This window comes from Paroedura picta, chromosome 1, assembly GCF_049243985.1.
Source record: "Paroedura picta isolate Pp20150507F chromosome 1, Ppicta_v3.0, whole genome shotgun sequence".
NCBI classification, from domain to species: domain Eukaryota; kingdom Metazoa; phylum Chordata; class Lepidosauria; order Squamata; family Gekkonidae; genus Paroedura; species Paroedura picta.
In genome coordinates this window covers 4,074,960-4,099,478 of record NC_135369.1, presented here as the reverse complement: position 1 = coordinate 4,099,478, position 24,519 = coordinate 4,074,960, and the positions used below count along the sequence as shown (strand labels likewise).

The window sequence follows — 24,519 nt, the reverse complement described above, 5'->3', positions numbered from 1 at the left end:
CCTCTGTTGATACAGCCCAAAATGGCATTTGCCTTTTTTACCGCTGCATCACACTGCCTGCTCATGTTTAGTTTACAATCCACAAGTACCCCAAGGTCTCGTTCACACACAGTGCTACCTAGAAGTGTATCCCCCATCCAGTAGGCATGCTTTTCATTTTTCTGACCCAGATGCAGAACTTTACACTTATCTTTATTAAATTGCATCTTGTTCTCATTTGCCCATTTTCCCATTGTGTTCAGATCTCGTTGAACTCTGTCTCTATCTTCCGGAGTATTTGCCAGTCCTCCCAATTTGGTGTCATCTGCAAACTTGATGAGTAGTCCCTCCACCCCCTCATCTAGATCATTAATAAATATGTTAAAAAGTACCGGGCCGAGCACCGAGCCCTGAGGTACCCCGCTACTCACCTCTCTCCAGTCTGATGAAACACCATTGACAACAACTCTTTGAGTGCGGTTCTCTAACCAATTCCCTATCCACCTAACTATCTGAAAATCCAGATTGCAGTCCTTCAACTTATCCATCAGAACATCATGGGGAACCTTGTCAAAAGCTTTACTAAAATCCAAGTAAATGACATCAACCGAATTTCCCCGATCCAGCAAACCTGTTACTTGGTCAAAAAAGGAAACTAGGTTGGTCTGGCAGGACCTGTTGGAGACAAAGTGTGTGTGGCAGATTTCAGGTGTGTGGCAGATTGTTAACGATGTTGTGCATAATGGCAAATCAGTAGCGTTTTCAATTGGCAACCATTGTGCGATTTTGAAGGCGTGCAAAAAGCCCCTCAGTTTTCAGGGCCTGTACAACTGTGCTAGCTCCTGTGCTAGCCCTGGGAGCTCATTCGACCAAGTGGGGGTCAGGAAAGAGAATGACTTGGCCATGGTTGTGGCCAAGTGGGCTTACTTGGGGCCAGGGAGCACCAGCCAGTTGGGGTTGGCTGAATGTAGTTCTCTTTCGGGTGACATAGGCAGAAAGGCTGACGCTCAGGTACACTGGGTCCAGACCACATATGGCCTTGAAGGCAATTACTAAGACTTTAACCATGATCTCTGATTCAACTAGTAACCAGGGCAGCTGTTGGTGTATGGGCCAGATGTTTGCCCTAGATGGGTCATCTAGTCCAACCCCCTGCACTATGCAGGACACTCCCAACCCTCTCGCTCCTCCACTGTCACCTGCCACCCCCTTGAACCTTCACAGAATCAGCCTCTCCGTCAGATGGCTCTCCAGCCTCTGCTTAAAAATCTCCAAAGAAGGAGAACCCGCCACCTCCCGAGGAAGCCTGTTCCACTGAGGAACCACTCTGACTGTCAGGAACGACTTCCAGATGTATAGACAGAATTTTTTTTGAATTAATTTCACCCCATTGGTTCTGGTCTGTCCCTCTGGGGCAAGAGAGAACAACTTTGCTCCATTCTCTGTATGGCAGCCTTTTTTCAAAAACGTTAATAGCAAGAAAAAACATCTCTAAAGTAAGCTTTCTCCTGGTGGCCCTGGAGGGGTTCCCAAATGTGTGGTAATAATTTATTTATTGATATATATTTTTATTTGTTAAACACTTATTGGGAGATATGACCATATATGGTGACATCAACTTGCCCTCCTCCCAAAATGGCCAATGATGGGCCATGTGATTTTTTACATTTTTAATCTGTTGTCATTTGACCTTTATGACACAAATTTGAAGATTTTGTGTTGAGTTTTTATCTCCCCTCTTTTGCTCTTTGCATCTTTATCACCCTCACGTGCAGGCGGGCAATCCGAGATGTTTCTGTTTGTTTGTTGATGTTTATTGAATTTCTGTATCAGCTATTCCCAAGCCAGCTGGCTCATGGCAGTTTAAAACAAGATAAAAACATTAGACGGCAAGAACATCCTCTCACTGATAATAAATTTCAATTCCCATATCTCAATTCGATCCATCTGTTCGTGCACCTCCCAGTTCATCGACCTCCAGCATTGTCTACCTTCCATGCTTTGGCTCTCCAGCATCATCTTCTGTCCACAGTCCGGCTCCTCGACCCCAGCTGTACTGGACCGTACTCCCCACATGGCTCTACAGTAAACTCTGACACCCCTAGCTCCCAACCTCACAGACTGGATTCTGACCTTTGGCAGGCTCTCTACTCCGCCTCAACCACCCAGCTGTGTTGGTGAAGCCAGGCAGGGCAGTAGAGAAGCCCTGGGATGCTGGGTCATCTAGTCCAACCCCCTGCACTGTGCAGGACACTCACAACCCTGTCGCTCACCCACTGTCACCTGCCACCCCCTTGAGCCTTCACAGAATCAGCCGTCAGATGGCTCTCCAGCCTCTGCTTAAAAATCTCCAAAGATGGAGAACCCACCACCTCCCGAGGAAGCCTGTTCCACTGAGAAACCACTCTGACTGTCAGGAACTTCTTCCGGAGGTTTAGATGGAATTTTCCTACCTAAACGCAGAACTTTACCTTTGTCCCTATTGAATTTCATTTTATTTTGTTTAGGCCAGTTCTCAAGCCTCTCAAGATCATCCTATATTCTGTTTCAATCTTCGGTTGTGCTTGCTACCCCTCCCAGTTTAGTATCATCTGAAAATTTAATATGTACCCCTCTAATCCCTCATCTAAATCATTTATAAATATGTTGAACAACACAGGCCCCAGGACAGATCCTTGGGGTACTCCACTTGTCTCTCTTCTCCAAGAAGATGCTGAACCATTAAGAAGCACCCTTTCAGTACGATCTGTCAGTTATCAATCCAACAATCCATACTGCATTTTACCAACTTGTCAACAAGAATATCATGTGGAACCTTGGTTCCAAGGTAGTCACTTTCTCAAAAAAGATATAAGTTTGGTCTGACATGACGTGTTCTTGCAAAACCCATGAAATCACAGCACTCTGTTCCAGCTACTCAAGGATTGACTGTTTAATTATTTGTTCCAAAATATTGCCAGCTACAGATGTCAAGTTGATGGGTCAGTAGTTAACCAGATCCTCCCTTTTTCCCCTTTCTTGAAAATGGTGACAACATTCTCCCACCTCCAATCATCTGGCACCTCACCTATTTTCCAAGAAGTGTCAAAAATAGAGAAACTGGTTGGCCCCTGTGTGAGATGGGAGGCTGGACTATATGGAGCCCTCCCTGGTATGACCCAGCAGGGCTCTTCTGAGGGTCTTCTCAGCGGAAGGCCTCAGCCTCTCTGCTCTGTGGTTGGCCCTGAAGAGGAACTGAAGAGGAACTGGCTGGCCCCTGTGTGAGATAGGATCCTGGCCTAAATTGGCCTCTGCTCTAATCCAGCAGGGCTCTTCAGAGGTTCTTATGCTGTAGCTGAAGACTGAAGCTGTGGCTCTGTGGTTGAGCATCTGATCAGTGTGCAGAAGGACCCAGGTTCAATCCTCAGCATCTCCATCTAAAGAACCGGGCAGGAGGAGGTGATGTGAAAGAGCTCTGCCTATGATCCCGGACAGCCGCTCACAGTTTGAGTAGGCAATACTGAACTTGATGGACTGAGGGTCTGATTCAGAAGAAGGCCGCTGCACATGGCCCTGGCTACCTGCTCAGAAGGTACTCAGCAGTGGGGGACCAATACAATTTTTCTTCCTTTTTCTTTTGAAAGTGGCCATGAGAATGAGCCAGCTGGACCACCCCGAATGTTGAGAAAGACACAGACATCGACGTGGTTTAGAGAAAAATGTTTTATTGCGCTGGTTCTCCTTTCGACACAGATGTGTCTTGAACCTATTTTTCCCCATTCCTAGGAAGCCACACTTGAATTGCATTGGGTGCTACATGCATTAAAGACAAGAGCCCTTGATAGGGACATGAACAGTCTTTCTCTCTCTCAGGACTTCAGCAGCAATGGAATCAGCTGACTCCTTTGAGAGTCCCGGGGCCTAGGAATGCCACCCTTCAGGAATATACAAGCAGGGAGATCTCCCAGAATTCCAAGCTCGCTCCACACTATGGAGATGAGTTCCCCTGGAGGAAAAGGTAGCTGTGGTGGGCAGACTGTATAGCTTACCAGTGAGTCTAGGAGAAATGGAAGTCCTAGAGTGCCATCACACCCCTGCTGAACTTCCTCACCAAACTCCACCCTCCTCAGGATCTACCCCACAGTCTCTAGCAACCCTAGAAAGCTTCAGATGTGGATTTTAAGAAGCAAATGAACAGAGAAGACCCCCAAGCTGCCATGTGCATGCCTTCTCCTTGGCCTGTCCAATGCTAGGACAGGACTTCATGTTCCCCACCTAGACCCAGATATCCGAGGTGCAATCCCCCCCAGGATAATGCATATCATGCGCCCGGGCAGCCCCATAGGGTTCCTTCCCAAAATCAACCAGGAAATCTTTGTTCACGGATAGACCTCCATTTTCCGTGTTCACATCGATCTGCAGCATGACAGAACCTTCCCTGAAGAAGGAAGGAAACAGAGTCCAGCTGATGAACAAATGTCGAAAGTAGAGGAGAGAGGCCCGGCCTCAGGAATAAGGTTCCTTACCTGATCAATTCGGGGTAAAACTGCTGGTCCCAAGCAGTAAATGAGCTGGTGGTGGCATAAAGTCTCTTTCCATCCAAGCTGAGCTGAAGCGTTAGGGGTCCCCCGTAGACTCTTCTTCCCTAAAAGATAGTGGAACCACACAGCAAGCTGAAGAGATAAGACCCGCAGAAGAGCCCTGCTGGGTCAAGCCAGAGAGGGTCCATCTAGTCCAACATTCTGCCTCACACAGGGGCCAGCCAGTTCCTCTGGAGAGCCCACAGTGGGGCACAGAGTCCATTCCCTGATTATTATAATAACATAGGAAGAGCCCAACTGGATCAGACAAGGGGGGCATCTAGTCCAGCATCATATCTCACACAGCAGTTGACCAGTTTATCTGGAGGGCCAACAAAAGGATATAGAGTCCGAAGCCGTCATAAGAACCTCAGAAGAGCCCTGCTTGATCAGACCAAGGAGGGTCCATCTAGTCCAGCCTCCCATCTCACACAGTGACCAACCAGTTCCTCTGGAGGGCCAGCCACAGGGCAGAGACGCTGAGGCCTTCCCCAGATGTTGCCTCCTGGCTTTGGGATTCTGAGGCTTACTGCCTCTTAATGTGGAGGTTCCCCTCAGTCACCATGGTTAGTAGCTATTGATTGACAGATCCTCCAGGAATCTATCTGACCCCCTTTGAAAGCACAGCCTCTGCTGCATCCTCTGTCAGTGAATTCCACACTGTGATCACCTTCTGTGTCAAGAAGGAATAGAGATGTTGATGACAAAAGCAGGGGAGACTGCATGGAACATATTGGGATGCTTGGACCCAATAGATTCAAATGAGTAGCTGTGTTGGTCTGAAGTAGCCCAATAAAATCAGAGGCCAGTATCTGATTTTATTATATCAGGGTCAGTAATGCAGGTGTCACAAGAAATGAAGGGGGTGGGGGGAGACGTTTTGGTAGCAAATTGGGGATTCAGGGGTCCAGGCCTGATTTGTGTTTTAAAAAGCCCAACCAAGGAAAAGGCTGAGACTGGGCTGTCTCAAGCAGCTAGATAGGGGACTACTGGAATGGGAGACCTCCAAGGCATACTAGAGTCATGGCACAGAGGCAGGTAATGGCAATATCATTGAGTGTAGGAAAATGGAAGTCCTAGAGGTCCATTTTGACCCACACTCTTCCGCCTTCATCCCCCAATCTCCAGGAACTTCCAAACCCAGAGCTGGTAACGGTCCCACCCAAGCTCACTCCCCCCCACCACCATCCCAATCCATTTGTAATTTACTCACCTGGATGATTAAAGGATCAGGTTGGCAGTCCAGCTCTGGATCTTTAAGGACTTTGACCACCCCGCCTTTTACGATGCTGCCCCCCAGAAAGACCTGTGGGCAAACCAAGATCCCCCCACCGCCCCAAAAGAGAGGATCAGTCTGATGCAAGAGCCAGTGGGTCAATGGAGGGGAAGGAGAAGAAGAGTTGGTTTTCATGCCCCACTTTTCATGGCCCGAAGAAGTCTTAAAGCAGCTGGCAATTGCCTTCCCTTCCTCTTCCAACAGTCAGAACCAGGTTGGTTCTGTCAAATGGTTGTGGTCCTAATGTATACGTTTTCATCATCCCCCCTCCTTCATCCTGCGTACATTTGCCACTATGGGCCTTTGCTGTGTGAATTACCCAACTTTTGTATTGTAAATCATATTGGCATTTTTTGATGCATCGGTGTATAAAAGCTGTGGAATCTCCAGTTCTCGCCTGGAGATATCCAGGTCTGGACTAGTTCTAATAATTGACTGGAATGTTGTTTCTCTTTCATCTGCATGCCTATGTTATTCAGTTTGTTGTGGCTTAGAGGGGTCAATGGACTCCAGGGAATTTACGGTTCGTCCCACCTACATTCTCACCTCCCTACAGATGGGTTTTGTCCTTGGGCACACAGGGAGTTCTCATGTGCCTGGACTGTTTTCCTTTGAGGTTTCCCATCTTAATTGGATCCCACAAGAGGAGTTGAGCAAAAGTATTATAAGTGGGGTAACCGCACTGAGAAATTCAGTGCTGACAATGCTCCTGTCTGTGTAATCTTTCTTGATCCGGAATAAACATATCCTTTGCACCTAGTCAAGGACTGTGTCTTTCCTGGCAACGAAGAAACCTGACACCAGCAACAGACACTCTGTGAGCCAAGTGCAATATAGTGGTTAAGAGCAGTAGCTTCTAATCTGCTGAGTTTCATTTCCTGCTTCTCCACAGGCAAGCTGCCATGGGGAGAGGAAAGGAAAACAATTGGAAGCTACTTTGAAACTCCTTTGGACACCGAAAAGTGATTCTTCTTCTTGAGAGAGCTCTGAGAGAAACTGCTCCATGTGAACAGCTTCTCATAGGATTGTGACACACCCAAGATCACCCAGCTGGCCTCATGTGGAGGACCGTGGAATCACTCCAGATTAGAAGCTGCCACTCTTAACCACTACACCAAGATAGCTGTCCGAGGGGCTGTCTGTAAAATGCTGTGATGATCTGATGCAGAATTGCTTATTAATAGTATCTTGCAGCATTGGTTCAAGAAGAACTGAATTAAAAGGACTGAAATCAAGACCAGCGGCTCTTCCACATTCCCATTTTCTTCAACATTCTCATTTTCTTCAACTGGGTGTCCTTATTGCTTCAGGGTTTCTTCTTTTCCATATGGTTTTTGCTACCTCTAGTGGTAGATTCCATGTTACATCACTGTACGTTCGCATATTTCCCTGCACTTGAAAAATGAGCATGAACTGAAGCTAAATACATAGGAAAGCAAGAGCAAACCCCAGAGCAACAGAGAGAGATACAAGCAATGAAAATGAGGCTGCACAACAGATATTGGATCCAGCAGATGCATTCCACAAACAGGGGAGGTGTCCAATGGTCCTGCATGACCCTGAAAGGGGACCCAGCATGACTTCGCAGGACTCTTCCCCTCTCCCTTTGCAAGCAAGAGATGGGATGCTCATAAGCAGGTTAAGGTGGAGGTAGTTGCCCCATGCCTCTGCCTCAGGGGTAGAGCATCTCCTTGGCATGCAGAAAATCTCATCTACTGCATCTCCAGTTAATAAAGGAAAAAATAACTGGAGATATGAAAGGCTTTACCTGAGGACCTGTAGAGCAGCTGCCAATCTGAGTGGACAATGCTGGCAGTAGACAATGATGCATGGATCAAAGGTCTGATTCATTAGAAAGCATCTTCATGTATCCTGCAGTCCAGGCCCAGCATACCTGAGAGACCAGGTCTACCAATATCTTTCTCAGAGGGCATTGAATTGAGCAAACACCAGCATGTTGAGCCAAGCAGATGCTTTACGACTGAACCATGGGTCTCCCCTTGGCCATGAGAGCATATCCTACAGGATTTTAATTATGGTGCACAACCTCACTTGTCCACCAGGGAGAGAAGGACCCTTGAATGACAGAGCTTACCTGGCCAACCAGCTTGGGGCAATGAGGTTTGGTGATGTCGTACTGACGGACATCGCCATGTAAGTAGTTGCTCATGTACAGGAACCGGTCGTCCAAGGAAGTGACAAAGAAGGCGTTAAAGGCTGGAGGAAAACAAGGCGGGAATACTTAAATTTCCTCCGTTATCCCATTTGCTAGCAGCTTTTCAAGGGCAGGGACGGGTTTTGGAGTGCGTTAGTGGGAAGGCTGAGTTCCTTTTGGGAAATTAACGGACTGCTATTTAAATGATAGAACGCTTTATTAATTAAATGAATGCATTAAAAAACATACCCAAGAAACAGCAACATTGATTTTGTGTCCTGAACACCTTGCCTCAATGAAAGACATAAGGCTGCCAACTATGCATTGGGGAATTCCTGGAGATTTGGGGTAGAGCTAGTCATTTATCAGAAATGTTGATTTTATGAACTTAGATTGTAAGGGGGTGAGCAGGAAGGGATGTGCCAGGGTTCGTCTCTTGTGGCCCTTCCTTGCAAATCCAGGGAATTGTTAATCTCCCCTGTGGAATGGTAGGTGCATTTCATAGAATCATAGAATCATAGAATCATAGAATCATAGAATCATAGAATCATAGAATCATAGAATCATAGAATCATAGAGTTGGAAGGGGCCATCCAGGCCATCTAGTCCAACCCCCTGCTCAACGCAGGATCAGCCCTAACCATCCTAAAGCATCCAAGAAAAGTGTGTATCCAACCTTTGCTTGAAGACTGCCAGTGAGGGGGAGCTCACCACCTCCTTAGGCAGCCTATTCCACTGCTGAACTACTCTGACTGTGAAGAATTTTTTCCTGATATCTAGCCTATATCGTTGTACTTGAAGTTTAAACCCATTACTGCGTGTCCTCTCCTCTGCAGCCAACAGAAACAGCATCCTGCCCTCCTCCAAGTGACAACCTTTCAAATACTTAAAGACTTTCCTCCAGGCCAGGCTGGATTCTGGAGATTTTTGGTGGAGAGATCACTTAGGCATGAAACTGGGGTCACTGTGGGGTGGCAGGTAGTTGTGAGTTCCTGCATTGTGCAGGGGGTTAGACTAGATGACCCTGGAGGTCCCATCCAACTCTATGATTCTACGAGTCACTTGACTTGGGAAGACAAAAACCAAGAGAGAGCAAAAATCTAAAGGTAAAGGTAAAGGTATCCCCTGTGCAAGCACCGAGTCATGTCTGACCCTTGGGGTGACGCCCTCTAGCGTTTTCATGGCAGACTCAATACGGGGTGGTTTGCCAGTGCCTTCCCCAGTCATTACCGTTTACCCCCCAGCAAGCAAGCTGGGTCCTCATTTTACCGACCTCGGAAGGATGGAAGGCGGAGTCAACCTTGAGCCGGCTGCTGGGATCGAACTCCCAGCCTCATGGGCAAAGTTTTCAGACGGCTGCCTTACCACTCTGCACCACAAGAGGCTCTAAGACTCACTCAGGTTGTGCATGAATGACACCAGATGGATCGATGCTTTAGACTCCTCTCACCTTGAGCAGGGGGGTGGACTAGATGGCCTGAATGGCCCTTTCCCACTCTATGGTTCTATGATTCAGAAAGAGTCTCTGATTTTTCAGGAGGGCGTGTCATTGCCAGCCTCCTCCACTAAGCTAAGAAAGGAATTTGCTAAAACTAAATGCAGCTTGCAAAGAGCAAAGACCAGAACAGACCCAAACATCATCCTTTTGACCCACCTGGCATTAAGGGTAATAACCATCCTGATACTTTCTTGGGTGGAACCTGGATCACTTTTTCAGCTGTCCAACTTCCATCCTGCAAAAGAAATATATATCACTTAATTGCACTTATCTATTTCCATTATTTATAGTTCTTATTTATATTATATTTATAGAACCAATTTAGAGTCCAATTTTATTCAAGACATGAGCTTTCGTGTGCATGAACGCTTCCTCAGATACAATGTCATGGAATGAAAGTAATCCATTCAAACTTATAGGAAGAGTGTGAGGGTAAATGTACATACAGCATAATGAACATGAGTAACAAATTCTAAAGATAAATAGGAAAAAAACCAACAACAGCAATTTGGATTTGCTTGCATTGACTTGAGATTGAATTGCATGGGAAACATTTTGTGTACAGTAAAGATATCCACATTAAAATGAGCAAATACATAGAATAGAATCCTAGAATCCTAGAATCACAGAGTTGGAAGGGACCTCCTGGGTCATCTAGTCCAACCCCCTGCACTATGCAGGACACTCACACCCCTATTGCTCATCCACTGTCACCTGCCACCCACTTGAGCCTTCACAGAATCAGCCTCTCCGTCAGATGGCTCTCCAGACTGTTTTAAAATCTCCAAAGATGGAGAACCCACCACCTCCCGAGGAGGCCTGCTCCACTGAGGAACCGCTCTAACTGTCTGGAACTTCTTCCGGAGGTTTAGATGGAATTTAGAATCATAGGGTGGGAAGGGACCTCCTGGGTCATCTAGTCCAACCCCCTGCACTATGCAGGACACTCACAACCCTCTCGCTCACCCACTGTCACCTGCCACCCCTTTGCCTTAATCAATTCCTGACAGCAGTTAGCCAAGACCTTTATTGTACATGAAATGATTCACATACAATTCAGTTTCAGGTGAATACAAACAAATCCAAATTGTTGTTTTTATATTTTTTAAAAATCCAGCTTTTAAACTAGCCACCTTGAGGCGGTTTACAACATGAATCTAAAATGAGACACTGGTCTTACCTGAATATCTCTTCTCTTCAGAGGGGTGAAGTCCTACAAGTCTGGTTAGGTGCTTCTGTGCCTCTCTGAAGGGCCATTCCGTTCTCTTTAACACCCCTCTGACTGTAGCGGGGGCTGCAGAGGAGGACTCCACTCTCCCAGAAGACTTAGAATCATAGAATCATAGAGTTGGAAGGGGCCATACAGGCCATCTAGTCCAACCCCCTGCTCAACGCAGGATCAGCCCTAAGCATCCTAAAGCATCCAAGAAAAGTGTGTATCCAACCTTTGCTTGAAGACTGCCAGTGAGGGGGAGCTCACCACCTCCTTAGGCAGCCTATTCCACTGCTGAACTACTCTGACTGTGAAAATTTTTTCCCTGATATCTAGCCTATATTGTTGTACTTGAAGTTTAAACCCATTACTGAGTGTCCTCTCCTCTGCAGCCAGCAGAAACAGCATCCTGCCCTCCTCCAAGTGACCTTTCAAATACTTAAAGAGGGCTATCATGTCCCCTCTCAACCTCCTTTTCTCCAGGCTGAACATTCCCAAGTCCCTCAACCTATCTTCATAGGGCTTGGTCCCTTGGCCCCAGATCATCTTCGTCGCTCTCCTCTGTACCCTTTCAATTTTATCGATGTCCTTCTTGAAGTGAGGCCTCCAGAACTGCACACAGTACTCCAGGTGTGGTCTGACCAGTGCCGTATACAATGGGACTATGACATCTTGTGATTTTGATGTGATGCCCCTGTTGATACAGCCCAAAATGGCATTTGCCTTTTTAACCGCTGCATCACACTGCCTGCTCATGTTTAGCTTACAATCCACAAGGACCCCAAGGTCTCGTTCACACACAGTGCTACCTAGAAGCGTATCCCCCATCCCCATAGAAGCGTATCCTTCTTATTTCTTAGTTTGTCCTTTTTCTTAGATGTTGTGTTCTGGTTGGGACTCTTCTTTTTTGGACTTGTAGAGTCCGTTTCCTTTACTTTCTCTCTCTCTCTCTCTCTTGCAAATCATGAAAGGCCCCAGGCTAGTCTTGCAGACCAACAGAGCTGGCTATGTAGGTCCTTCTTGATTCTGGCAAGGCTGCAAGATTAGAAAGGACAGCCTCCAAATGATCCTAGAAAAGCATAGAAATTTGGACAAACCTGCTTGGAGAGAGTGGAGACCTTACCAGACCTGGAGGACTTCCCGTACTGAAGGAGAACACACAAGAATAAAACAATGAAATATATTGAAAACGTGATCCTGTTTCCAAGAAGCTCAACCCAGCAATATAGACCACACTCCGTACTGTTTTTTTTCTTTGAAATTCTGAAACAACATGGTGGGTTGAAGCACAAGATGGCTGACAGAAAATGGCTGCTGTAGGCGGCCGATAAGGAAACAAAATGGCTCCTCCAGGCAACTTTCCATCACACAGCAAAGACACTGCTGCTGTGGTGGCAGCTGATGACAAAGCACAGTTTGGAGAAATCTGTATTCCTAATCAAATCTCCCATGAGTAATCAGAAACCCCTCTAGGCCGAACACCCATCTGTCCTTGCTCACTTTCTGAAAATAATTGCTGGGCGGCAGGAAAGGTGTTGGGAGGCACCAAGCTAGAATCATAGAATCATAGAATCCTAGAGTGGGAAGGAGCCATAGAGGCCATCTAGTCCAACCCCCTGCTCAACGCAGGATCAGCCCTAAGCATCCTAAAGCATCCAAGAAAAGTGTGTATCCAACCTTTGCTTGAAGACTGCCAGTGAGGGGGAGCTCACCACCTCCTTAGGCAGCCTATTCCACTGCTGAACTACTCAGACTGTGAATTTTTTTTCCTGATATCTAGCCTATATCGTTGTACTTGAAGTTTAAACCCATTACTGTGTGCCCCAATGGTCACCACACTGGGGGCCCACGCTCTGCAGGATTTAGAACTTCTGTTACGGGCCACAGATCATGTCAAGATCAGCCGTGAGATCCTCAGTGCTGGTGACCTCGAGTCCCTGGGACTACCCTCCCCCACCTCTCTCTACTTCAGGCCAGGAAACTCAGTTGGCTGTTTCATTACTTTGAGAAAACAGTTGCTGATGCACATTTGTGACTTGTAGAAGTGATGGATGGAGCCCTGGAGTGCGCAGGCCACCATTCCGCATGCCGCGTTGGGGTTGTGAAGGAACTGGACTTCAAGGGGGACAGAGTCCACCCCTAAATCGATCGACTGGAGAAGGCTGCGGGTGGTCCAGTCCCAGACGTGAATGGCACAGCCGTAGCGCCCTGGAGGGGGACAGAGAAGGAAACCAAGGACAGACAGCTGGTTAGCAACTGTGAATCCATGAGAGATAACAGGCTTCTGGTCATTGAGAAACCATTCAAACCATTGCGTAGAGAGAGAGGGTAGTTGAGAGACTCTATGACAGGGGTAGTCAAACTGCGGGCCTCCAGATGTCCATGTACTACAATTCCCAGGAGCCCCTGCCAGCATTCGCTGGCAGGGGGCTCCTGGGAATTGTAGTCCATGGACATATGGAGCGCCGCAGTTTGACTAACCATGCTCTATGAGAAGCCATGTTGGATTCGGGTAATGGGCCATCCAGTCTAAAATTATGTGTCACAGAGACCCATGGGAATTTACTGTGCTATGTGGGGGGGAGGGGGCTTGAATAGATGACACTTGAGTTCCAGTTCTATGTTTCTATTTGTATAAATAAATAAATGGCTGTATTCCTGTACAGTGAGGCCTCACCTTTCGCAAGGTCAGTTGGGTTTAACCCGGTGAGCAAGAATTTCGGAACCCCGAATTCAGTGCTTATCATGACATTGTGTTTTCGCTGGTACCAGAAACTGTACCCCATCGGGGTCGCTTGAGAGGGTCTCTCCCAGTTCCCCTTCACCTCGAAGGTCTCCGCATCCAGAAGGGCAAAACCACCTGGCAGAAGAACAAGATCCGTGCTCAGAAACAGACACTCTACCTGAACTCCTTGTCAATGTTTGCAACCTGTTACAAAGCCTGGTTTCAAACTCTACATTGAAAGTTAACCCTGGTTAACCATGTGTGGCATTGGGGCATCCATCACAGTGGGCCATAGCTAGCCATCGATTTCATAGAATCATAGAATCATAGAGTTGGAAGGGACCTCCTGGGTCATCTAGTCCAACCCCCTGCACTATGGAGAACCTACCACCTCCCGAGGAAGCCTGTTCCAGTGAAGAACTGTCAGGAACTTCTTCCTGTTTTTAAGACGGATCCAAAGATTGGATCTGACTACACCAGGGATGCTCGACATTTTGAAGCCTGCAGGCAACTTTGGAATTCCGACACAGCGTGATGAGCACAGACACAAGATGGCTGTCCCAGGAGGCGGAGCCAATCACAGTATGGCTCCTGTCATTTGCCTTCATAATGTTGGGTCAGGCCAATGGCCCACCTAATCCAACACCCCTTAGGTCACAAAGTGGCCAAAATCCAGGTGCTATCAGGATGACCACAGTGAAAATTGTTGTCCTAAGGTAGTAGCTGATGTGAAAGCAACATTTAAAAAAAAACCTGGACAACTCGTTAAATCTCCAGTAGCCTAGATGAGGAAAAGCCCTACATCAGGGATAGTCAACCTGTGGTCCTCCAGATGTTCATGGACTACAATTTCCACGAGCCCCTGCCAGCATTTGCTGGGAATTATAGTCCATGAACATCTGGAGGACCACAGGTTGACTACCCCTGCCCTACATGAACCAACCCACTTCTGGAAAGCCCTTGGTAGACTCCTGAAAAGGTCGCCCATGGACACCTCGCTGGGGTCTCCTGGTCTAGACCATCTTCAGAAGGGATTCCATGTGGGAATCCATGTTGCGAAATACCTTTTCCGTTGCCACGCGGGTCTCCTATAGAACTGATCATGACATCCCCGCAGCCCAGGCAGTGAGGGGTGTGTGGCATAGCCAGGTCACATTTCTTTAACATTTCTTTTGGCTCAATCACCTGTCGGAAACAAAGGAAAGAACATTTTCAAGAAAGTGATGTTGAACTGAAGCTTGGTGTCGTCCTCCCCCCCCCCCCATAATCAGGGAGTCCAAAGCCATGAGAGAGAATCTAGGAAGGATGGTCTAATAATTAAACCAAACAGAGAGAAAAAAGACCTATCCTATACTTGCAGTTCTTATCTTTAAACCGCCCGTGGCGTCACGGGCGCCACGGACTATATAATTCGGTAAGGGGTCTGGAGGTGGGATTAGTCCATGATGAGGAAGGGTCCGGATTGGACCCTTCCTCATGACAGACAATTCCCAGCTCCAGCAACTGCGAGCCGCGCGCAGCGCGGCTCGCAGTTCCTCCTGACCTGACGCGGCGAGAGGCGCTTCGCGCCTCTCGCCGCATCAGGCCGCCGACCCAGGGAGCCCCCGGCAGTCGCGCGAAGCGCGGCTGCCGGGGGTTCCCTGCCTGGCGGGCTGACGCGGCGAGAGGCGCGACAGGCCGCCGCCCGGGGGAGTCCCCGGCAGTTGCGCGAAGCGCGGCTGCCGGGGGTTCCCTGCCTGGCGGCTGACGCAGCGAGAGGCGCGAAGCGCCTCTCGCCGCGTCAGCCCGCCCATGCCGAAAGAAGCTCGGACCAGCCTGCAAGAAGCCCGGACCTCCGCCGCCGCCGCTGCCTGCCGCCGCGCCGCCGCCTGCCGTTCCCCCGCCGCCGCCGCCGCCGCCCAGCTCTCCCCGGCCCGCCGCCGCCGCCGAGGGGCCGGGCCCGCTGGCCAGCAGGGGCAGGAGCGTCGGCGTCGGCGGACAAGCGGCGGCCGAAGGGGACGCGCAGGCGGCCGGCAGGAGCAGCAGGAGGAGGCGGCGCCGGAGGAGGAGCGAAGCCCCGGCCGCTGCCATGCCTGGCCGCGAGAGCGCCGAGAAGTCGACCCTCGGACCAGCCTGCAAGAAGCTCGCTGCCGCCGCTGAAGGAGCCGCAGACCAGCACGCTGAAGACCACTGTAAGGTCCTAGCACCCGCTGCATTCCCCTGCAGCGGGCTTGATTACTAGTTACCTATAAAACTGATAAAATTACTGAAGACTCAGAGGTAGGGAGCTTTCTTTACTTATTGGATTTATTGTAATAATTTATTTTGATATTGTAATAATAATTCTTATTTAATGTTCAGTACTTGTCAGTGATGAAAGCATCTCACTGAAAACGGATATTACCCAGATTCCGTTTTGACAGAAGTCCTACAGAATAAACAGATAAGGAAAACTACAAAAAAGTATACTTTTCTTTCTTTTATCAATATATATATATTGTGTTGCCATTGGATAGGTCTGTTTCTCTCTGTTTAGTTTCAGGAGAGTACCTGTCTTCGTCTGCAGAAGAAGGCATAGATTTGAGTCCTATAGAGGAGACTAGCTAGATTTATTAGTATCCATCAGAGACTGAAGTCTGACTCTCCCAAACTCACACCCTGAAACGCCTGTTGGTTTCTAAGGTCCTGCTGGACTGGAAATCCAGCGAAATCATAAGCTGAACCCTGGGATTTCCATGACCAGAGACCCCTGAGCGACTGAAAGAGATGAGATCCCTCCCTCTGTCCCTGCTTCTCTTATTCCTGCTGCCCCACCTGGACCTAATTCTTTTAGAAGAACAACATCTGTGCCCAGTTAGAGCTTAAAAAACAACCAAAATTTGTAGACAGAACAAGTTTTTTTGGCCTGGACTACTGCAAAGGTGGTTCTACTTGGGGCTACCCTTGAAGATTATTCAGGGGCTGGAGTTAATACAGATCCCTGCAGCTGGACTGTTGGTGAGGACCAGCTCCTGGCAGCACGTGACCCCAAACTGACAATGCTTATGCTGGCTAGTGATCTATTTGAAATAATAAATAATAATAATATTCCCAAGCCCAATCCAAGTTGTTGGTTTGGAGTTGAACCTTTAAAGCCCTATGTTTGCAGGCTGCCTTAATTTCCATAGAAAGAAAGTCAGAGAATAAAAATGTTTTTTTTTTAATCCAAAATAAATGTTGCTATTGCATTACTATAAATTACTATATATATCACTACTACATACTAACAAGGCTACCCACATGAAACTCTCCTCTTCCAGAAGGGTCGCTGAGCCTGCCTGTTGCATCGAATTTAAACAGGAGTCCCGTGGCACCTTAAAGACTCCCAATATTGGCAGAAACTGTTCTGGTTCTGAGCTTGGAGCATCCATATACAAGCACAAGCTGCTCAATCATCTATATCCATGGGAGATGCGTTTATTCTTGCAATTACAAGCAAGAGGCTCAACTCACATCACTCCCCCTTCCACTAATTGAGACAACATCTCAGAACAGAGGTAGGAGAGGCTGAGAGAACTTTCTGCAGCCCCCTGTAACTCCCTCCCCAAGTCCCGTGCCCTCCTCCTCCAGCTCCCTCCCATCCCCAGGGCTACTTTGCACTTCTCCAATGAAGACGTACCTTGTGGAGCCTGGGGGCTCTCTGGTCAGTCCCTGTGTCCACCACATAAATGCGAGAGGAGCCAAAACAAGGAAGGACCAATCTGTCCCGCTTCTTGGTGGTATCTCTGAAGCAACTGCTGCAGGCGTTCCACCCAAAGCGGTGGAGTTCGTCGTTGATGTACGGCATGGGCAGGCGGTGGATCACCTGTGGAGGAAGGGGAGAAGTTAGCTACTCTCCAGGGGTCCCCAATATGGTGCCGGTAAACACCATCGCCCCTGCCAATACCTAGGGACCTTGAAGGTCATCTAATCCAACCCCCCCCCCCCCCGCAGAATGCAGGAACTCACAACTACCTGCCCATCCACAGCGACCCCAATTTCATGACCAAGTGATCTCCCCCACTGAAAATATCCAGAATCTCCAGGAAGAAATTCACCTACCATTCCACAGTGGCGATCAGCAATATCAGGACTATGACTGCACTAAGGACTGTGACTGGCTGCATGCAGAGGAGCGGGGAATCAAAGGTTAGAAGTCCACACTCCTAACCACTACACCAAGCTGCCTTATTGTTTATGGCTAAATCCTTATCCCAGTTTTTGTAGGGAGCTCAGCTGGGGCTACACAACAACTTGCTCATGCTAGAGAGAGTCCAATAATTTTCGCTCCAAGCCTTACTGAATGTCCCTAAATGTATATCAAATGCTGTACTCAGACAGGAAAGGGAAAAGAACCTGTTCCCTGGCTTCTAACAACTGGTAATACTACGAAAAAGTTTTTTTCCAAAATATAGGAATAATTTTTAAATTATACAGAATAAAGGTAAAGGTAAAGGTATCCCCTGTGCAAGCACCGAGTCATGTCTGACCCTTGGGGTGACGCCCTCTAGCGTTTTCATGGCAGACTCAATACGGGGTGGTTTGCCAGTGCCTTCCCCAGTCATTACCGTTTACCCCCCAGCAAGCTGGGTACTCAATTTACCAACCTCGGAAGGATGGAAGGCTGAGTCAACCTTGAGCCGGCTGCTGGGATTGAACTCCCAGCCTCATGGGCAAAGCTTTCAGATGGCTGCCTTACCACTCTGTGCCACAAGAGGCTCGTTATACAGAATAAAGATATGCAAAATGAGAAACTTGTCTGTTTTCTTTTATTATGAAGGGTCCAACCAATGAAGGGTCCAACCCAAACGTTTTCAAGAAGTAATTTTCTTCAGTGGTTGTTCTCTCCACGTTTGTTCAGAATAACTGGTTCCAAATAAGGATATAAGCACCTTGATTAGGCAGTTTAATACATATTAAGTATAATGTGGCCCTCGGCTCTGAATGAGTTTGGCGACATTTGTTATTTGACCCGTCTAGAGACCCAAGATTGCCTTCGCTGGTCAAGGACTGTAATAAACTAACACAACTCAATGGCGTTTGAAGGGTTAAGCCCTCTCTCCCTTCCCTGCATGGCCCTGAGGCAAATTGAGGCTGCATTTTTCAGGAGAGTACCTGTCTTCATCTGCAGAAGAAGGAATAGATTTGAGTCCTACAGTGGAGAGTAGCTAGATTTATTAGTATCCATCAGAGACTGAAGTCTGACTCTCCCAAACTCACACCAACCGTTTACGCACTGGGAACTTCACTGCCCCAGGTCCCATGCAGGAGCACAAATCCTTTGTCGGGGACCTTCTGCAGGCAAAGCAGGTTCCACACCACTTATGCATAGCAGCAAGTTGCTAATAAGATAGTGGGTTACAAACAAATATAGTTTCATTCTACTTATACCGTACACAGCCCTGGGCATTATCCTGCTAATTTTCTTTTTCACTCTTATCTACTCCACTGACATGGCAGATATCAAAACACCCAGCTTGACATTACAAGTTTGGATGATTCTTGACAAGTTCAGGATTGCTTCTGGCTGGGTCTTAAACTGTCATGCCAGCAACGTTCTCTGCACCTTTGAGGAATTCATCGTCTTTTGACTGGGACATTGCCCAAAATCTTACTAAGCATTTTACAAAATTAATACGACAGTTTCCACTGCAATGCTATAAGTATGGACTTGCAGCCAGCCCAGACCGTTTTCTCAGCTTGAATAACACGACCCACTTGCCAAGAAGTGTGAAGATAGAATCACACAATCATAGAGTTGGAAGGGGCCACACAGGCCATCTAGTCCAACCCCCTGCTCAACGCAGGATCAGCCCTAAGCATCCTAGAATCATAGAATCATAGAATCATGAGATCATAGAATCATAGAGTTGGAAGGGGCCATACAGGCCATCTAGTCCAACTCCCTGCTCAACGCAGGATCAGCCCAAAGCATCCTCAAGATGGTTTTTCCTTGTTTCCTTCTTTCATGGCCTACTCTGCACGTTGCTCACGAGCTAAACAGAGAGTGGGCATCAGCTCCAAATCACAGGTCCATTCCGAAAAGTTGGCCTTTTTCATTCCCTTTTTAAACAGACCCAGTTGCACTGGTAATGTGCAGAACGGGTTACTCCCAACACCCTGTGTGTGTGTGTGTCCTGGCAAGATTTTGTGGGTGTGTCCTGGCAAGTTGTAGCTGACTTGTGACGATTGTGCAGAGTTCTCAAGAGAAGAGGTGTTCAGAGGAGGTTGGCTATTGCCTGCCTCCTCATCACAACCTCGTCCTCCTTTAGTGGTTTTCTATCCAAGTATTGTCTAGAGCCAGCCTTCCTTACTCTGAGATCTCATGAGATCAACCTACCCTGGACCACATGGCTCAAGGCAAGAGACTAGCAGAGGTCATTTGCAATCGTCTGGCTCTAAGTAGTAAGAAAGAGCCTCTTGTGGCGCAGAGTGGTAAGGCAGCAGAAATGTTGTCTGGAAGCTCTGCCCATGAGGCTGGGAGTTCGATCCCAGCAGCTGGCTCAAGGTTGACTCAGCCTTCCATGTCGGTAAAATGAGTACCCAGCTTGCTGGGGGGTAAAGCGGTAATGACTGGGGAAGGCACTGGCAAACCACCCCGTATTGAGTCTGCCATGAAAACGCCAGAGGGCGTCACCCCAAGGGTCAGACATGACCCAGTGCTTGCACAGGGGATACCTTTACCTTTTAAGTAGTAAGAAGAAGAAGAAGAAGAGTTGGTTTTTATACCCTGAATTCACTACATGAAGGAGTCTCAAAGTGGCTGACCATTGTTTCCCCTTCCTCTCCCAACAACACATAAACCTCTGGTGGGGCGGAAACATTCTAAGAATTTATATGATTGGCTTCTGCATACTGATGACAATCCCCCCCCACCACCAAAAAAAGGAAAAAGTAGCATGGTGGGCCACTTTGAATGGACTTTATGTATGGCATGGGGTTATATTATAAAAACATGCTTTCCTGTTTAAAAGTGTTAACAAAACACCTAACCCCATGAACAAATTACAACACTAAGAATGCCATCGATCCAGTGTTATGCCCTTGTGAAAGAATATATGTAGGTTCAAGCACAAGACCTATTAAAACCAGGTTTCTGGAAATTGATCTTGCATCAAAAACAAAATATTAGACACGCCCATGGATTTGTAATACAATCCCACCTTTGTGAAAGTAACCATCTCTCCTTACCCCCCCCCACCCAGGGCGAACCATGTCCACAAGTGGAAACGGTCCCCCGTTTGTAAACAAGAAGCAGAAGGGCATGCTGCCTCACTACAAGAAACCCACGGCCATACCGGGCTGCCATCATGCATAATTGGTCTCAGTTGTCTTTATGGGGTGGATTTTGCTTTTTGTTTAACTGTTATTCACTGTGTATCCTATTTCGTATTTTCTGGTTCCTACATGGAAGCTGGCAATCCTAATTCACTTGAGCAAAACTCCTACTTTTACAAAGTTGGCTTCCCTTTAAGAGTTGCTTTGTGTTTTTATCTTGTCACACCCATCACTCCTGGCTCCTCACGTGTAACTCATTAGACCAGCGACTGTCAGCCAGGTCGTTGCTTGAGGCCCTGGATCATGTTCTGGCTTAACGTCGTGGGAGGTGTGGTATGAGGGAAGCCAGAAACCTATTATGAAAGTCTTCAAGAATCAAAAGGCTGGCCTCAGGAGAGAGGTGCAAAGCCAACAGAAGAAGAGCGTCTCATCAGAACTTTGGAGCTTTGTTGGGAAACTCAAAACCCCTTCAAATCACAAGAATCCGGTCTCATCTGGGACAGTCCAGGGCTACATAAAATCAAGACAAATCCACCCACAACTGGAATAGCATATCAGAGTATGAATATCAGAGTATCAGAAGAGCCCAGCTGGATCAGACCAATGGTCCATCCAGTCCAGCACCCTGTCTCTCTCAATGGCCAGCAAGTTCTTCTGGAGGTCCAACAATAGGTCATATATGCCATGACCATCATAATAACATCAGAAGGGACCTGCTAGATCAGACCAATGGTACATCCAATCCAGCAACTTGTCTTACTCAGTGGCCAACCAGTTCGTCTGGTGGTCCAACAACAGGCCATATAGGCCATAACCTTCATAAGAACATGAGAAGGGCCTGCTGGATCGGACCAATAGTTGCTAAGCAGAGGCACACTATGGCAAATTGCCTCTGAAGGTTTCTTGCCTTGAAATCCCCAAGTTTGCTTTAAGTTCGCTGTGACTTGAAGGCACACCTCCCATCACCACCACCTATAGGCTTGGCCTTCATGGCTTTGATGAATAATCTGATGCATTAATTTGTATGGATCGGGGCTGTCAAAGGATATTGGCTTTGAAAGTTCAACAGAACCTCCATGTTCCCACTGAGAACTTCCAAATACAGAGAGCAACCCACACTGACCTCTTTAGGACTTGTTTGTGATTGCCTCAAAAACATCTGGGAGGTCCTTGAGAACAGAATGGATGACCCGACCCACCAAGGGACATTCTTGTGTCCATTTCTGGTGGTGGAAATAGCTGTCGAGTTGCAATCAACATATGGTGAGTTGGAACCCTTGTGTGGTTTACCAGGGAAGAGACAACTCTGGACTTCCTTCATGCTCTCCCATCCAAGTCCTAGCCTGGGCCCAACTTGCTTAGCATCCAATATTTGATGAGATTGGGCTACCTTGGCCTATCCAGGTCAAACTGAGAGACATTCCAAAGTGGTTTCCCATTGCCTGCCTCTGCAGACCAACCCTGGACTTCCCTCATGGTCTCCCATCCAAATACATGCCATGGTCAACCCTGCTTAGCTTTCAAGACTGAACGAGATCAAGTTAGCCTGATGAACAGAACATGTTCATTTCCAGCCTCTCTTCATCCATCCTTGGAATCCGAGGGGAGGAACAGCAAAGTAAGATGAAAAGATCTCTGGTCAGAACCTTGCAATAATTTGGGGATTCTGGATCTACGTCCACCGTAGACAGGTAGTCAGGTGCTTGGGTGCCAGTGCCAGTTAAGACGCATGTGACGTACATGAGTTTCTCTCTGGGACCTGGGAAAGCAAAGAGGACTTTTAGCAATCAAGTGATCGGACTGTTGGAAAGGCTACTACAGCTTTTATAAAATTTAAGGCCCCCTCTCCAAGGAGCAGACCTTTGATTTCAATGAAACATGATAGCCCTCTTTAAATATTTGAAAGGTTGTCACTTGGAGGAGGGCAGGATGCTGTTTCCGTTGGCTGCAGGGGAGAGGACACGCAGTAATGGGTTTAAACTTCAAGTACAACAATATAGGCTAGATATCAGGGAAAAGGTTTTCACAGTCAGAGTAGTTCAGCAGTGGAATAGGCTGCCTAAGGAGGTGGTGAGCTCCCCCTCACTGGCAGTCTTCAGGCAAAGGTTGGATACACACTTTTCTTGGATGCTTTAGGATGCTCTGGGCTAATCCTGCATTGAGCAGGGGGTTGGACTAGATGGCCTGTATGGCCCCTTCCAACTCTATGGTTCTATGATTTTATGAATTTCATCTAGAAAGGGGGTAATGTTCTGTCACAAGGATGTTTTTCGTGAGGCAGCTGAGCTTTTGATTCCAGAACTCTTTGATGTTCCCTCCAACCCCAGGCAGAAGATAAATGAAATAACTGACTTACTGCCATTCTTCTCCTTGAGGGGAGAAAATGAAAACTTCCCAGAGGGGCTGATGCCAGAGAAAAAATTTCCTGTTCCCACTCAAGAACAGCTGCATTGTGGGAAGGAGGGCACTCTCTAGGAGTCCCCACCGTGAGCCCACAGATGCCAGTGCACCTTTTCTTGTGAATGCCACGTGTTTGGAGAAAGTGACTGGGGCCAGGTGAGGCTCTTGCCCTCCAAGGCTTCCAATTGGCTGTCCTGATGTTCAAAATCTGGCTTTCACAACAGCTGCCAGCACCACTCAAGGATCTGTACAGTGTGAATGAAGGTAAGCTGTAACAGCCATTTTGTGGCTGGCTCCTCCTCCTGTGGAAGCCATTTTGTGGCTGGATCCCTCTCTTGTGGAAGCCATTTTGTGGCTGGCATCCACTATGCTGTGTCAGTTTTCCAAAGGACCCCACAGACTCATAAAAGTTGGGGACCCCCTTCTCCAGAAAGCACCTTAAGCTGAGGCTCAAGCAAACTCGGTGGCAAAAGGACTTACCTCTCATGGCTTCCAGAGGGGTCGCATACCCAGGCCCAGTTCCACATTCACAGTCCCCTGTGCCATTTAAAGGGGGTGAGGAGAGAAGAGAGAGAGAGAGAGAGAGAGAGAGAGAGAGAGAGAGAGAGAGAGAGAGAGAGAGAGAGAGAGAGAGAGAGAGAGAGAGAGAGAGACTCATATTATTTCCATAAGAGCATAAGAACATAAGAATCTCCCGACATGACCAATAGCCCATCCAGTCCAGAATCCTGTCTCGTGCAGTGGCCAACCTGTGCCTCAGGAGGTCTAACAGTTTGGTGAGCCAGTTTGGTGTAGTGGTTAGGAATGCAGACTTCTAATCTGGCATGCCTCACTCCCCCACATGCAGCCAGCTGGGTGACCTTGGGCTCTCCATGGCACTGATAAAACTGTTGTGACCGAGCAGTGATATCAGGGCTCTCTCGGCCTCCCCTCCCTCTGTCGGGAACCCGCTTGCTAACTGAAAAAACAGGGTGCCCCTTTGAAGAAAACGTCACGCCAGGCCTGGTGAACGATACAACAGGAACAAGCTTTATTTCAGCAACGTGGAGTCCGCTGGTATGGAGTAAGAGCTTCCACCGAACTCCAGGTGGAAGCTCCCTTTTATACAAAACCCACCTCCTTAGGCTGTATTGCCCCACCCAGTACTTGCGGAGGGAACATGCTGATACAATCATGACTCATGCACATATGCGAGGTTTTCCGGGGTTCCTGATGGCCCATTTTCCTGGAACAAAGGGCCATCTCCGGGCCCTTGTCAAAAGGTGGAGGGGGACATTGAGGTTCTTTAGCGGCCATTGCCACCTCAACGATCGGGTGGGGCGCCCAGCTGCCGGCTTGCCTATAATCACCATGCCCTACCTCCGTGATCGCGGGCGCCTCTGATGGCGGGGTTCGGTCCCGTTCCCAAGCCACCAAGGACCGAACCACGACATTCTGCC

The 24,519-nt window shown here is 47.9% G+C and overlaps 1 protein-coding gene across 1 annotated transcript; it reads right to left on the bottom strand.

Annotated features, from left to right (window-relative positions):
* Nucleotides 1-3,822: 3,822 nt before the first annotated feature.
* LOC143829418 (methanethiol oxidase-like) lies at nucleotides 3,823-23,613 on the bottom strand. The gene is made up of 11 exons (XM_077320274.1): nucleotides 23,561-23,613; nucleotides 22,327-22,439; nucleotides 17,043-17,228; nucleotides 14,470-14,590; nucleotides 13,358-13,540; nucleotides 12,683-12,888; nucleotides 9,624-9,702; nucleotides 7,910-8,031; nucleotides 5,752-5,844; nucleotides 4,485-4,603; nucleotides 3,823-4,396 (listed from the first exon to the last, which is right to left on the bottom strand). The coding sequence occupies exons 1-11, from the start codon at nucleotides 23,565-23,567 to the stop codon at nucleotides 4,234-4,236; spliced, it is 1,392 nt and encodes a 463-aa protein (XP_077176389.1). The 5' UTR covers nucleotides 23,568-23,613; the 3' UTR covers nucleotides 3,823-4,233.
* Between the last annotated feature and the right edge of the window lie 906 nt (nucleotides 23,614-24,519).